General features: G+C 38.6%; 1 protein-coding gene across 1 annotated transcript in view; it reads left to right on the top strand.

Annotated features, from left to right (window-relative positions):
- Positions 1-14,793, top strand: part of LARP4B (La ribonucleoprotein domain family, member 4B) — a 28,012-nt gene extending 13,219 nt beyond the window's left edge. The window contains exons 10-16 of the mRNA XM_010297074.1: positions 4,196-4,302; positions 4,805-5,059; positions 6,523-6,568; positions 9,727-9,891; positions 12,950-13,074; positions 13,755-13,866; positions 14,397-14,793. Coding sequence (XP_010295376.1) covers positions 4,196-4,302; positions 4,805-5,059; positions 6,523-6,568; positions 9,727-9,891; positions 12,950-13,074; positions 13,755-13,866; positions 14,397-14,678 — 1,092 coding nt within the window. The 3' untranslated portion in view covers positions 14,679-14,793. The remainder of the gene's footprint in view (positions 1-4,195; positions 4,303-4,804; positions 5,060-6,522; positions 6,569-9,726; positions 9,892-12,949; positions 13,075-13,754; positions 13,867-14,396) is intronic.
- The last annotated feature ends 22 nt before the right edge of the window (positions 14,794-14,815 follow it).

Below are 14,815 nucleotides of genomic sequence, written 5' to 3'. Positions count from 1 at the left end.
TTTTGATGTAGCCAAGGATATGGTTAGCTTTCTGGGCTGCAGATGCACATTGCTGTCTCATGTTGAGCTTCTCATCAACCAACACCCTGAAGTCCTCCTCAGGGCTGCTCTCGATCCATTCTCTCCGTAGCCTGTATTTGTGCTTGGGATTGCCCCAACTCCTGTGTAGGACCTTGTACTTGGCCTTGTTGAACTTCATAAGGTTCACACAGGCCCACCTCTCGAGCCTCTCAAGGTCCCTCTGGATGATATCCCTTCCCTCTGGTGTGTTGACTGCACCACACAGCTTGGTGTTGTCAGCAAAGTTGCTGAGGTTGCATTCAATCCCACTGTCCGTGTCACTGACAAAGATGTTAAACAACGTCAGTCCCAATACTAATCCCTGAGGAATGCCAATTGTCAGTGGTCTCCACTTGGACATTGAGCTGTACACCACAACTCTTTTGAGTGCGACCATCCAGCCAATTCCTTATCCACAGAGTGGTCCATCCGTCAAATCCATGTCTCTCCAATCTAGAGACAAGGATGTCATGTGGGACAGTGTCAAATGGTTTGCACAAGTCTAGTTATTACTAAAGACTTCTTTTAGTAACAGTTAAAAGCCTCCTTAGAAATTAGATCTTCAGAATATGTATATGAATACCAGAAAAAGCAATTCTGATATGTACTGAATAAAGTTAATGGAATCGGATAAATAAGCATAACTTGGTATTTTGATCTTGCAGCAGGAAAATAAGTTCTAGGTTAACATGCTGAATTACCCTATCTGGCATGTTAGTAAAGCAAAATATTTTCTGTGCAGCAGTAACATCTTTTTTGACAATAAAAAATAAAATTACTTTTGCTAATAAAAAGATACTTGACTTTTAAATGGCTTAATTTTTAAAAGTTTTCTTAAAGGGGCTATCAGTAAGCCTTAGAGCTAGGGTGGTAGCAAGAAAACCTTCTGTACTCTAATGGGACATCTGTTGCACCCTCCAATGCTGCTTCCATCTTCTCTCCCATTGTGACAGTCCTGTGAGAATTACCTTGGCCCCTTTTAGTCTGCCTTTGTTATCCTACAAAACCTAATATGAATCTATTTTTCTATAATGACTGGGGGACTAAGGTTGTCCTATGAGGAACCTCTTTCTCCCCTCTGTAAATGCCTCTTTACTTGCGGCTAAAAGAAACTAGGGTAGCAATGCTCAAAATTAGAAGCATTTTAGAGTTTTTTTTGGCAGACAATTAAAGTGTCCTTGAACAAACTTGAACAAACTTCCTGTGTACCGGACAGCAAGCTAATTAAAAAGTTGGTGTGCTAAACACTGCACACACAGGGAAGGTAGCCAGAGCCCCTGCAGGGGAAGGCTTTTTAAGGGGGATGAAGAATGCAGAGGAGACAAGTAAATGATGTTATTCCAGGAGAAAGGTACTGTATTAAGCAGCAATGAATGTGATTCTTCCTCTAGATAAACTAAGACTGACTATCCTACAGCAACACTGTGCAATAGTGAAGTAATTGGGCAACAGTGGTGTGGAAGACTTAGATTAACTGGCCATAGGTTGAAGCACAGCATAGTGTGTCAATAGCCTTATGTCATCCTGGAACTTATGTGTTCCAGAAAGCTTACTCGTCCTGGCCTTTGGGGGAAGACATTACAAGCTTGCCAGCATTAAAGATCTCATACCTTTCTTATTAAAAACAGAAAACTAACTGACAGATCTTTGCCTCCCACTGTTTTGCAGCCTATTGTCATTGGTTAGCTGCTTTTTTTTGTACATTAATGTGATACGATGTTTCTTGAACCTTTTATAGGAAGAGCTGTATTTGAGTAGAAATTACTTATGGGGAGAACAAGGACCACAAGGAACAATGACACAGGAATAATTTTATGAGACAGGGTTGCAGTTTGCATGTGGACTTGTGTGCAAATATAGCAGAAGTTTCTCTCCTCTTCTGCTTCAGCATAAAGACTCACAGTGCTTTGTCTTGTCTCTAATTTGGGATTAAAGACACCCAGTAGTGTGGGCATACAGTTTTAGTTCTGAAACTAGAATATGGCAACACATGTTGTCAAAATTCTAAAACTACCTACTTCTTCATCAGGTACTTAATAGTATTTGAGGAAAGATCTAGTTTGGGAAAGAAAGATCTGCTTGTGAGGGAAAAAAAAGTTACTTTTGATGAGGCAGATGACTTCTGTGGAGAAAGCAAATTGATGCTTTTGGTGTTACTGGAATGTGAAAATGACATTTTCCTCCAAAAAGATCACCTATCCATAAAGAAGGAAGGAGGGAATATTGTTGTCCTTTTCACAGAATCACTAAGGTTGGAAAGGACCTTCAAGATCAAGTCCAACCATTAACCCAACACCACCATGTCCCCTAAACCGTATCCTGAAGCACCACATCCACACATTTTTTGAACACATCCAGAGATGGTGACTCCACCACCTCGCTGGGCAGCCTGTTCCAATGCTTGGCCACTCTCTCAGTAAGGAAATTTTTCCTAATATCCAATCTAAACCTCCCCTGGCGCAACTTGAGGCCATTTCCTCTCATCCTATCACTAGTTAGTTGGGAGAAGAGACCAACACCCACATTGCCACAACCCCCTTTCAGGTAGTTGTAGAGAGTGATAAGGTCTCCCCTCAGCCTCCTCTTCTCCAGACTGAACAACCCCATTTCCCTTAGCTGTTCCTCATAAGACTTGTGCTCCAGACCCCTCCCCAGCTTTGTTGCCCTTCTCTGGACACGCTTCAGCACCTCAATGTCCTTCTTGTAGTGAGGGGCCCAAAACTGAACACAGGATGACTCACCAGTGCCAAGTACAGGGGCACAATCACTTCCCTACTCCTGCTGGCCATGCTATTTCTGATATGGGCCAGGACACTGTTGGCTGCCTTGGCCACCTGGGCACACTGCCGGCTCATGTTCAGCCGGCTGTCAGTCAGCACCCCCAGGTCCCTTTCTGCTGGGCAGCTCTCCAGCCACTCCTCCCCAAGCCTGTAGCGTTGCTACAGGGTTGTACATGGGGTTGTTGTGACCGAAGTTTAATTCATTTTAAGCAATGAGTTAAACTTGTTTCCCTTTAGTATGTTCAGTGTCTTTTCATTATTCAGGTTCCGTAGCTGCTTACTAGCTTTGATTGAATTTTATAGCGTTCGAGTTGTAACTATTAAAGCAGAAGGCACTTCAAAGCAATATTTTGATGAAACGTTGTTCCTCAAATAGCTTTATTAAACTCCTAATGACCTGGTTTTGGAGTCTGAGGTAACATTTGCTGTCATGTGCTAGGGTAGGCTAACAGTAGTTTGGCATGACAGCTTTGGTGTTAAATTTTATTTTTGATTAATGATTTGCTTTGACTTTTGCAAGAAAGGTTATACAAGCTTAAACGTATCTTTATAGAAAACAGTCTTAATCCCAGCTTTTTCTTATCATTTAATTAAGTGTAGAAAGAGTGCTACACAAGACTTACTCTTCTGCATTTTAGTTATTTTCAGGGGGAGGAGACAAATAAGTATTTGCTAGTAGGAACACTTCTTAAATGAAACTCATTCATACACTTAAAAAAAACTGTGCTAGTGAGGTTGGGGAAATTGCTATGAACACACTTCAAATTCTGAGGTATCTTGTTAACACAAAACATTGGGAAAACTTTCACTAATGTTGCTTCTTCAGGCAACAAGACAGTAATTCACATGTAGAATAAGGTGGTAAGATGTGAGAAGAATCAGAGGTCCACTTAACATCACTTATTCTCTAGGCTTTATTTAGATGTCACATGGAAGATGAGTAGAATGAGGAACTAAAAAGATTTTTTGTTTTGTTTTAGGGAGGGATTCACATATAAGAAAAACAATTACAGGCTGTGTAGGTTAGAGAGTCTCTGGCAAAGAAGTATCTCTATACTCTGAAGTCATGCATAGTATGATGTGAAATAGAAGGAGTGTTACTTAACTTACAGCCATGAATTTTGGCTCAATGTTTTTCAGTTGTCTTAAATTATCAGAACTTGAATACGTGTATTGGCTGTCTTCTCAGAAAAACAGCATTTTGTAAGTTGGTTACAAGGCACTGGACAAATGTTCTATTGCTGTTTGAGCCAGTCTTTTAAGTACTGCCCTGCACAGAATGATATAAAATATGGGATTAAGAAAAAATAGTACTCAGTGGAGTTTTAATTATGACCATACAATATATTCTTTAGGTAACACCATTTCCAAATACTGGATTTATCAATGGGTTCACATCTCCAACCTTCAAGCCTGCTGCTTCTCCATTGACTACACTCAGACAGTATCCTCCCAGGAACAGGCAAGTTCAACCATCTTTTAACAATATACATTCCATTTTATTATCTGGCATGTGGGGTGTTAATCTGCTTGGTTTAGTTACACCAGCTAACTTGAAAATACTTGTGAAATTGAACCTGGTGCAAGGTTAAGTGAGGCCAAAGGGCAAATGGTGCTGCTGTTAGTGGATGTACTGTTTCTAAATGTAAATGGACTGTCTGAAAGCTGAGAACTTGTCTGTTCCATGCTTTAGGGTATTCAGATGAAATACTCTGAATGATGTCATGTGATCATTCATACAGTATTTCCAGTTACAAGTAGTTTTTAGTTATGCCATAGTTGAAAATAGCAAAAAGGTTAATTCTGATAATTCACATGACCTGTAAAATGAATATTTATCGATATTATAAGTGAAATATGCAATAAAGGACTAAAGAGCTTGCTGCTTCTGAATTCTGTGTATAGACTTAGGCCTCAGAAGGTCTCTCATAGTACGTATGTTGAAATGACTTTTGAATTTGTAGGAATCCTAGCAAGTCTCATATACGACATACAATACCCAGTGCAGAAAGGGGACCTGGGCTTCTAGACAGTCCTACAATATTCAACTTTTCTGCTGATCGTTTAATCAATGGCGTCAGGAGTCCACAGACGCGGCAGCCGGGGCAAAACAGGACACGGATGCAGAATGCTACTACGAGTTACACCAAGAGGGAAGTAGGAACTGGACGGATGGAACAGACCAGCGTTGACTCGTCTCCTGGATTAGGTAGAGGAAGGTGAGTGAACTCTGTAGTTGTCGTCTGAGCAACCCAATATTGCTGCTTCAAAACTACTTCTTTTAGTAAAGAGGTATGGTACTAGTACTGTTCTCATTACTCTTAGACTGAGACTGTCTCTCCTCAAAGATAAAATCCTGGAAAGGATTTCAGAGAAAGTGATAAATATAGAACAAATGAAAAGTAGACTTGCATAATTTCCTGCCAAATTAAAATCATTAATAGCAACTGATGAACAATTTATAGCCATAGGATCTAATCCTCTATCCTTTCCTTATCTGTTGTAAGAAATTTTTTGCACGTTGACTTCAGTGAAGCAGTTCTGCCCATTCCATTGTTCAGCGGTGTAGACTGTGCACCTAAACCTGTACTAGCAGTGCTCATTGTTAATTTTTTCAGTTGACAGATGAGCATTTTGCCCAAATTAGACACTTAAAACCACAAAGATGATGGATAGGTATGGAGGGAGGAAAAAGGATTACATGCAACTAAAAAACCTATTGTTATGCAGTTGAACAAACAAACAAAAAAACCCTACCACCTGGGGAGCTGAAAATTGATGGCACCTGTATTAATGTGAGAATTTAGCAGGCTTATTTTGGAATTTTTAAAATACAGTACAGTTCTCGTAGTGCTTTATAAAAGTACTGTGCAGCTTTGTTTAATGTAGGCTGTGTTTGCATCTCCAAGTAAATCACATTTTGAGTAACTTAGTGAATTGGAAGATAACTTGAGTCTTTTGCAGATGATCCTATATTAGACTTGTATCATTGCAAAATTCAGTGGGGATTTTTTACAAGTATTGTAATACTTCTCTAAATCTAATTTGCTGAACTGTGTTACAACTAGTGGATGAAAGCATGATTAAGGAAATAGAAAACAAGATTGCTCAAACTGTAGAATACAAAAACGTACAGGAATTGTCAGTACTTAGATTTATATTCTGATGTTCCGGTATTGGATACATTTAGAATATTAAGTCAAACAGAAAACTTAGAAAATATATTGAAACTGAGTTAGAAGGCATTGCAAATGTTAAACTGCTGCTTGGAGGGGCTTTAACTAAAGCAGGGCTGGGGGAGAAGTGCTGAAAATGTTTTGGAGGGCTTTATCTGAATTGAAAATAGTTAGTCATTTTTTCAAAGGCATAAAAAAACCCCCAAACTAAACTTTTACTTTGGATATTGAAAGGTTTTGCCTAAGCCTTATATGTAATCAGCACTGAGATGCTTTTAACACAGGAATTATTTGTAACTATTATATTCTTATGCTGACTTGTATAATATCTGTACCTTTATTTTAATGAGAGCTTGCTAGAAGATTTTCCCCAAAACATTTTTTTAACAACCTGTCTAGAATGAAGATGTATGAAATAGAAATTTGAAATTAATTTTTCCTGTTTTCACCAACTGCCTTCTATTGTTGTATAGGCAAGGTTCTGATAACTGCTTTCTTTCCCTTAGGAAAAACTCATATGGCTACCGAAAGAAAAGGGAGGACAAGTTTACAGTGAGTGTTCATGATCATATTCGCCTATAATAAAATCAGGGTAACAAGGCAATAGTATGGATATTATGTGGAGTAGCAGGTGAGATAAGTTATTGCACAAGCAATTGTATGTCTCAGTTGACTGAAGACAGCGGCTCGTTAGTCACATGACTTTACTGCATTTGGGTATCAGAGAAGGTTGTTCATTAATGCAGAAGTCAGGAAGAAGTTAAAATTACTCTTTTACAGTAGCAAAAAATATCCATCTTAGTGTTAGTTTGTCAGCATGCCAGTGTTCACATTCAGGGAGAGCTAAATAGCTAAGCTAAAATTCAAAACAGTTGATACTTGATTATCGTTTATGTAGATGATGAACAACATTTTGTAGATCTGTGTGTCATAATGTATAGAATCATGGAATGTTAGTTAAGTGGTCAGTTCTATTTTTTTAAATGCCTCTCCAAGTACCACTTGGTAAGCGTATTGAAATATACAATATATAACACTATTGAAATATTACAGTTTTGGTAAACTTAAATTCAAGGTGAATGCCTAAATAGCCTTGATACTTGAAAAGGCTGGACTAGATGTTGTGTAGAAGGGAAAATAGTAATTTTTTTGTAAGACTTAAGGTTTGATTTGATAAAACCAGACAATTCTCTGCAATTCATTTTTGCTACACACTGCATGTTCATGAAGTTGAACTGGATTGATTATTTCCTTATTCATGGTACAATTGCAAAGTTATCCCACTGCATGAGCTATAACACTTTCTTAAAGGTCTATAATTGTTGCATTTGTGTATTTGAGGCTCCTGCTGTTGAGTAGCCTTATGGGACTTGGATAAGGAGCATCAAGGTTTGGAAAGTACAGAACAACAAGTGGTTCCTTCCCTTTGGTTGCTTTTAGTTCTTGTCAAATGTCTCAAAGCTCAGCAACATCAGGTTGCATGTAGGATCCATACTTTCTTTTGCCCTTTCAAAGCTGCTTGAAATTTTAGACTGATGTTTTCCTATCAACATTTTTTCTGTCTTTGAAAGAACAAGGAGGTGGTACAGGTTAGGCATGTGAGTGAGTGCCTGAAGTGAAAGGATTACTTTGCACACTTACTGAGAAGAGAGGCTCTTCTGACTCAGATGACTTCAAAGGATATTTTAACTTTAAGTGTAAAACTGGTAGCCATGATTTCTTTCGAGACTCACCTTTCCCTTCTCTGATCAGCAGACTTTAACTGCAGTCTGTGCAGCCAGGTTCCTTCTAGTGTCTTCTGGCCCATGAATCTTTAGTTTGTATTGTACAGTGATGCAACTCGAACAGAGGTGAGAGCTGCTGCACACCCACAGCTGTACACTGGGAAGGAGCATACTCTGAAGTGAAAGATTGAAATTTGACCCCTTTAGACTGTGGAAATAATTGATTCCAGGATTCTATTTATTGTGTGATGCTGTAGTGATTAGATAGTTATGTAGGACAACACTACAACCAGTTGTATTGGAATGATGACTTCTGTTGATTTTTATTTTTTTTTTAAGGAAAGATTATAGAGAATATACATGATTGCATGAGAGAGCATGAACCTTTCTGATTAGATGGTATCTGAGGCTATAGACATAAACCAATTACTCAACTTGTCATAAGTTGACTTGAGAAATTTTATGTAGTTGGCAGCTTAAAATCCATTTAAGTCCCCCCTGGTCTCACTAATTTAAGATGTTAATGCTACTTGTCTCTTAATATGTTGGGGTTTTTTAGGACTCCTCTGTATAACTTCAAATCTTTGTATAACAAATACATTATCTACTTCAGGACTTCAGTCCCCTTTAAGAAAACTAAGTGCTGTGATTTGAAGAACTGGTCTTAAAAAAAAGTGTTCCTCTTGCGGTTTGAGCTGGATAAGTGTAGTCGTGCTCCATGACCCTTTGACAGGTCATCTGACATCTGTTTTTGGAGGTTTGCAGCTTCCATTGCTGTAACACTCTTAGCTGTGTTCTGGGGAGTAATGCTGGGTTAGTAGCAGTCCTAGGATTTGCAGTTGTTCTTGCTTCTGTATGTATGTATTCTTTCCCTTATTCCCTCCTGACACACACTTCTTTTGAAATAAACTGTAGTCTCTGAAAAGACCTTGGGGGTAATTTTGTATCTATTACTGTTTTTTCTTCTTCTTTCTCATGAAGAGCAAGTAATGCAACACCTTTCTGTCCAGAAGCATTGCTCTCGCATTCAGACCATCTTGGTGATGCGCCCATAAATATTTTCCTTTTCAAAACAGGAATTGTCTCAAAGATTGCTTTGCTTTTAGTATTCTGCAGCAGAGATCATCTTAGCACAGGCCTGAGCAGTCATGAAGCAGTTAACTTCTTTGTTTACATAATGTAGATGAAGTTAATGGGTAACTTCAGTTACAGCATATTACAAAAGGAATTTTATTTTTTCAGTGTAAATAGAATTAAGCTTTACAAATCCTTACAAGCAGTCCTCACAATTGATCTTTAACTGTGGTACTCTTTAACTCCTGAACTGCTGTCTGTAGTGCAAAATTAGCATTTAGCCCATTGATGTTTTTTACCTGGGACGTTGTTTTTCTTTTTAGATTTAGTTAAAAAAAAAAATCTCCCTTTTTTGACATTTATCTTTGCATTTTTATGAAGTGACCATATACGTTCATATTAAGTAGATGAAAATTGCTGTTGTCTACCCCATGTGAGGCATGCTGCCTTGTGATTTCTTAATATATCTTAACATGATATAAGAATTTTGTTGACTCCTGTCTTTCATTTAGCATGTTACTATCTGCATATAAATGGATTGCATATTTTCACGATATCGTGATATCTAACCAGTCTGTTTTACTTTCTGTGTCAGAGTAAGAGTCTATTCTGAAGGAAGGATCAGTGAGAAGACTTTTCTTACTATACCAGTATCACGAGCACTTATGAATATGAAATTTGTAAGGATGCTTATGCCCTCCCATTTAAATAATAGTTAAATATTTTAAGGGCAACAGTGGAAAATGAAAGCATCTATTCCTTGGTACTGTGTGGTTTTCTTGGGAGGTGGGATGGGGGAGACCTCTCTAGGACTTCACAGATATAAATCAAATATGAAATACAGTTTAGAGTCCCATGTCTGTCCTTTGCGTCATCCAATGTGGTAACCTCAACATGTTATTTCTATTCCAGAGAGGCCAAACACAGTCTCCACCACCCCCAAAACCTCCATCTCCTAGCTTTGAATTGGGTTTATCTAGCTTTCCTCCATTACCTGGGGCTGCTGGCAATTTAAAGACCGAAGATCTTTTTGAAAACAGACTGTCCAGTGTGGTAATAGGAACGTCAAAAGAAAGAGTGAGTAGCCAGCATTCATTTTTGTTGGAAAAACAAAGAAATGCATACCTCCTTGTTTTCAGATTTGGTGACTTATACATGGAAAAAACTTATGGGTTTTGTGGGTCATAAGAAATGTTTTAAAAAAACAGCTGTCAAGCAATGTGTTGCTGCCGCCTTCACTTGTAATTTGTTGGTTTATTCTCTTTGAAATGCATGGAATATAAGCACCAGTATAAGTAGAGGTTAATAGCAGAGATTAGAAAATATGCTCTTCGCTGTTCATAATTACCTCAGGCTTTTTGATATACTCAGGTGAAAAATATGTGGTAAATTTTTCTCCTGTTCGAAACTCAGACTTTTGAGTTGCATAGAAAACACTTTAAGGTGAAAAAGACAAACTTTTAAGCACCGAGATATAAAGAAACTGCCTACTAATTTTAGTACACTAGGAATCATAGCTGGAAGAACTGTTACCAAAACCAGCTGGATCCCAGTGTTGTCTTGTCATATTTCTTGGAAAGATAAAAATATACCAGAATGATTTGGCAACCGCTGCTTTCTAGATGTAGTAGAGGTGCAGTTGAAAATGAATGTTCAGTAGCTGTTCATAGATTTCATTCTTAGAACTGTCTCTACCTTGCCATCTGTGAGTGACAGTGTTTTTTCTCTCCATCAGGACTCATATAACCCTGTGCGCTATGGAACAGTCTAGGCTGTGGAAGGCTATATTGGCTGTTTTGCTAGATCTAATTTAACTTGTGTTTTTCTAGCTGTACTGCAACTGAAGAACTTAACCCCTGAATATAGCAGTGCAAGGCAACCTGATGAAACACCAAAATCTCTCTCGTGGCTCATCTCTAAAACTAGTCTGTTGCAGAAGTGTTTTCTTTGGTGCCCACATATCAGGGGTGGGTAGGGAGGGTGTCTTTTGGTAAAGGAAAGAGGAAGCAGCAGGGCAGCCTGCACCTGAAGCAGTGATTGTGCAGACAAGCCACGCGTTCTGCCTCCTGCAAGTGGCAATAGGGACAACTACATTCCAGGGTTGCATTTAGGAGCAATGTGCAGGACAGTGCCATGATAAGAGCAGTGTTTAACTGACTGTCAGCCAGTACTCCAGACTGTAGTTTGTTCTTGGCCAAAATCTATTTTAAATGTATTTTACCTCTCTTATTTCTGAAGTGCTTTTTTGGCTATCATATTTCAAGTTTTAAACATAATTCCAGCACTTGCTATTGATGTTGCAGCTGAAAACCTATTGCTCCTCCCATTACAAATCTTGTACTTGCTTTGCACTGTACTTATTGTGAAGAACTTAGACTTCTCCCCTGTAGAGGCAGTCTTAGTATCAGTCAGGCACTGAGGTTTTATGATAGTGCAATGCACTGTCACACGAACAAGCTTCCTTTGGTTTCCCAGTTTCTTTTTCTGGCTTGCATGAGTTAGTCTGTACCATTGTGTGGAAGGGATTGAGCTGTCTTTCCTTGTTGGTGTTAATAAGGAATAAGATAACAGCAGCTGGCTCCAAAGTGGTTGTGGTGTTCTACAAAGGTGTTTGAGTTAACGTTAGAATCTTGCCAATGTCTACAGGCTGCTTTTCACCTTGATCTCAACATTTTTTCATGTCGCCTAACATAGAGTTATGAAGTGCTGAAGTAGAGTTACACTTTCCAATTCTTGTTTTATAGATGGGCAAGTCTGGTGTACAGAAGCTGAGTGAACTTAGGTTGTATAATTTCCAGGAGTTGTTATCCAAGCATCATATCTCTCTGCTCTTTGGTTTGTGGTGCTCTTCTGGATGTAGCTCTGGGGAATGGCAGGTGTTAATCATCCCACATTTTCTAACTAGGAAAGTGCAGTGCTGTCAGATCAGGGGCTGAGTGTTTTGGCTTAAGGAACAGCACTTGCATGTCTGCTTGACTTAAAGCTATTCACATTTAACTATGTACCTACAATTTTTGATGACCTAGGGCCAGAATACTCAGCAACTTGCAATTGCAAGCCTTGGCACACTCTGTTACAGTGAGTAAAGCTACAGAAACTGTTCTTTTATTTTTAAACATCCACCTTTTATGGTTTAACTTTTACTTTGAGTAAAAATAGGGTTGGATCTACTGCAGTAATCTACTGCCTGATTTAAAACAATGTCATCAAGTACTATTTCCCTTTCTAACAGTGACGACAGGGGTCTCATGTTGTATAAACTTTGAATGGTGGCTGTGCCTGGGGGAAAGGGATGGCTGTCTTCTTCCTTCTGTGCTTGTGTTCTCCCATTGCTTTCCCTTCTGCTTACCAAAATCTGTTCTGGTTCTATAGTCAGACAGGTCAGAAGCAATACAAAAAACATAGCACTTTTTAAAACAAACAAAATGGTTATAAATGTCAGAAATATGTTTTTCAGTGTACAAAGTTGCCTTTCTCTTTTCTTATTTTGTGACAATTTAAATTTACACGTGCATCTTGAACCTATATGGCCTTTATCTGGAGGCATAGTGTCACCTGGCACTAGCAGAATCTTCTGAGATAGGAAAAGCTTCTTTTGGTAGCAAATCACACTATAGCATAAGAAAGGGACTTTTAAAGGATGGTCATATCCTAGTTTGTAAAAACTTCAGGATTTTTTTTTCTTACAGTTTGGGGGTTTTTTAGCACCAACTGTTAGGATGATGCAGAGTTAGAGCTTTGAAGAAGACAGTTCTTGGTGCGTAACTCTAGGAGACTTTTGACTTAGTAGGCTGACTACGATTATGTGAACAGGCACGAAGCCTGTTTTGCAGGTGCAAAATTCCCAGGTTGAAAGAAGGGATTTTGTCATCCAGATGTGTCCCAAAGGGAACTAAGCTTCCAAATTTTTGAGAAAGAACCACAGTGTGTGATTTATTTGTCTGTGTTTCTAAATAATTGTAAAGGAAAAAACTTATCAGTTACAATATATATGTTGGATCCTTCTGTATCTTCCTGTAGTTCATTTAGCCTTATAAATCAACTTGTAAACTGTTTCTTGACTGTGTTAATTTTCAGGCAAACCATATTAATTGGATATTATGATTGCCCTTCTGTGCCTTTTTTCCTCCTTCAGAACATTAATGTGGATGCAAGTACAAACACTATTCCATCGGGAATTCCTCGAGAGCCGTTGTTGCCAGTTTCTTCTACATTGCCCAGGACGTTTGAAAGGTCTCCTTCGCCATCCCAGTCTTCTGAGTAAGCATTTGATTATGTGGCTATAATTATTCTGCTCTGAATCACGGTTGCATTGTCTCTCATCAGAAGGCTAGGTAGAACACTGTAAATAGCTATTAATATCTTAACCAGTGAAAGCAATACTTTTTTGTTGTATATTGTACTTATAGTAAAGGCAATAAAGCTTAATTTCTGAACAATATCATAATAGTGATTTCATCATAATAGTCATTCAGCAGACAAATTTAATGTTGTGTTTTGGTCTCTGCAAGTATTTAGAAATCTAATGAATACCTTACCGTCTTGTATTTAAATAGCTTTGAAGCATAGAGAGCAAACCCACGATCCTGTGGGTAGTGCTGTTGCCTATACAATAAAGAAAGTTTTCAGTAAAACTTTATTTGGAACCTGCAAATCAAACTGAGGTGTTTGAGTAACAGGAGTAAGATAACTGAATAACCAAATGCTATCAGAATGTCATAAATACAGGTAGTGTCAAATTCCACAGGAATATCTTCTCTTAATATTTGATAACATTTTTAAATGCAATGCTAGTCATGATGGCAAGGGAAATTGCCTTAGGCAAATTATAGCTATAGCTTCTTATAGTAATAGTCAAAGTTTCAGACCTATTATTAGATCACTCATCTACCATGAAGATTCACTTCTCATGAGCCTTGCTTTCTCCTGGGTGCTTACAGGGACTCCAAGGTTGTGGATAAACAGCAGAGAGAGACGCAGAGTACAGAAAGGCTTTCTTCTTCCACACTCAGTACTGCATGTAAATCGGTACAAGTCAATGGGGCTGCCATAGTAAGTGACCTTATTACTTCACTTTCTCTTAATGATCCAGTTTGATGCATTTAACAGAATATTACTTCCATTGCTAACCAGTGTTGCTTAATCATGTGAGCCCAGCATCCTTAAATTTGTGTGCTGGTGGCCTCATGATTACTTGCATGATACAATTATGCAATTAACAGTGCAAAATTGTTCAAGATAACGTGATGAATGACAGCACTTTATCTGAATTCTCTTCTTGGTAGTATCCTTGAGGTAGAAGCATCAATACATATGTTGATATTTAAACCAAAGTATTCATCATCTTTCAGCTGTTTTGGAGTTTGCTTGAATAGGAAGTATTTTGCCCTATGACAGTACCTCACTTTTCTGGTATTGTCTGTACAGCTTCTGTAAACTTCATATTCAAGCCCTCATCTGCATATTTTAGTGCAGCGGTATTTTGGGACAAAGACTTTACCGTTTTTGTTCATAAAAGTAAATTATTTTTCCTCAGGATGCTTTGTTTAACTCTGCTGTCTTCTTTGCTTTCTATTTCACAGGAACTGCGGAAACCTAGTTATGCAGAAATTTGCCAGAGAACAACTAAGGATCCTCCTACATTGCAACCCCAGAAAGAACAGAAGCCAAACACTGTAGCATGTGGGAAAGAGGAAAGAAAGCCCACAGAAACAATAGAGAAAAACAGAGAACCTCCTCCTGCAAAGTCACATCCTGGACAACCCAAAGACCAGAGGAGACAGTCAGTACGCAGATCGTCCCCTCCAGCCGTTGGCAAACGCTTAAGTAAAGAACAGAATACCCCTCCAAAATCTCCTCAGTGAAACTAACACCTGGGAGGGATTTGAAAAGAGGTCTGCTTCCCACAAATTAAACCCATGTTCCCACTAAGATACCTGAGAATGAGTTGCTGGTTAGGAGCTTGCAGTGATACTAGGCATATAACAATGCCTGCAAGTTA

This window comes from Phaethon lepturus, unplaced genomic scaffold (assembly GCF_000687285.1).
Source record: "Phaethon lepturus isolate BGI_N335 unplaced genomic scaffold, ASM68728v1 scaffold611, whole genome shotgun sequence".
NCBI lineage: Eukaryota > Metazoa > Chordata > Aves > Phaethontiformes > Phaethontidae > Phaethon > Phaethon lepturus.
This window is presented reverse-complemented; position numbering and strand designations above follow the sequence as displayed.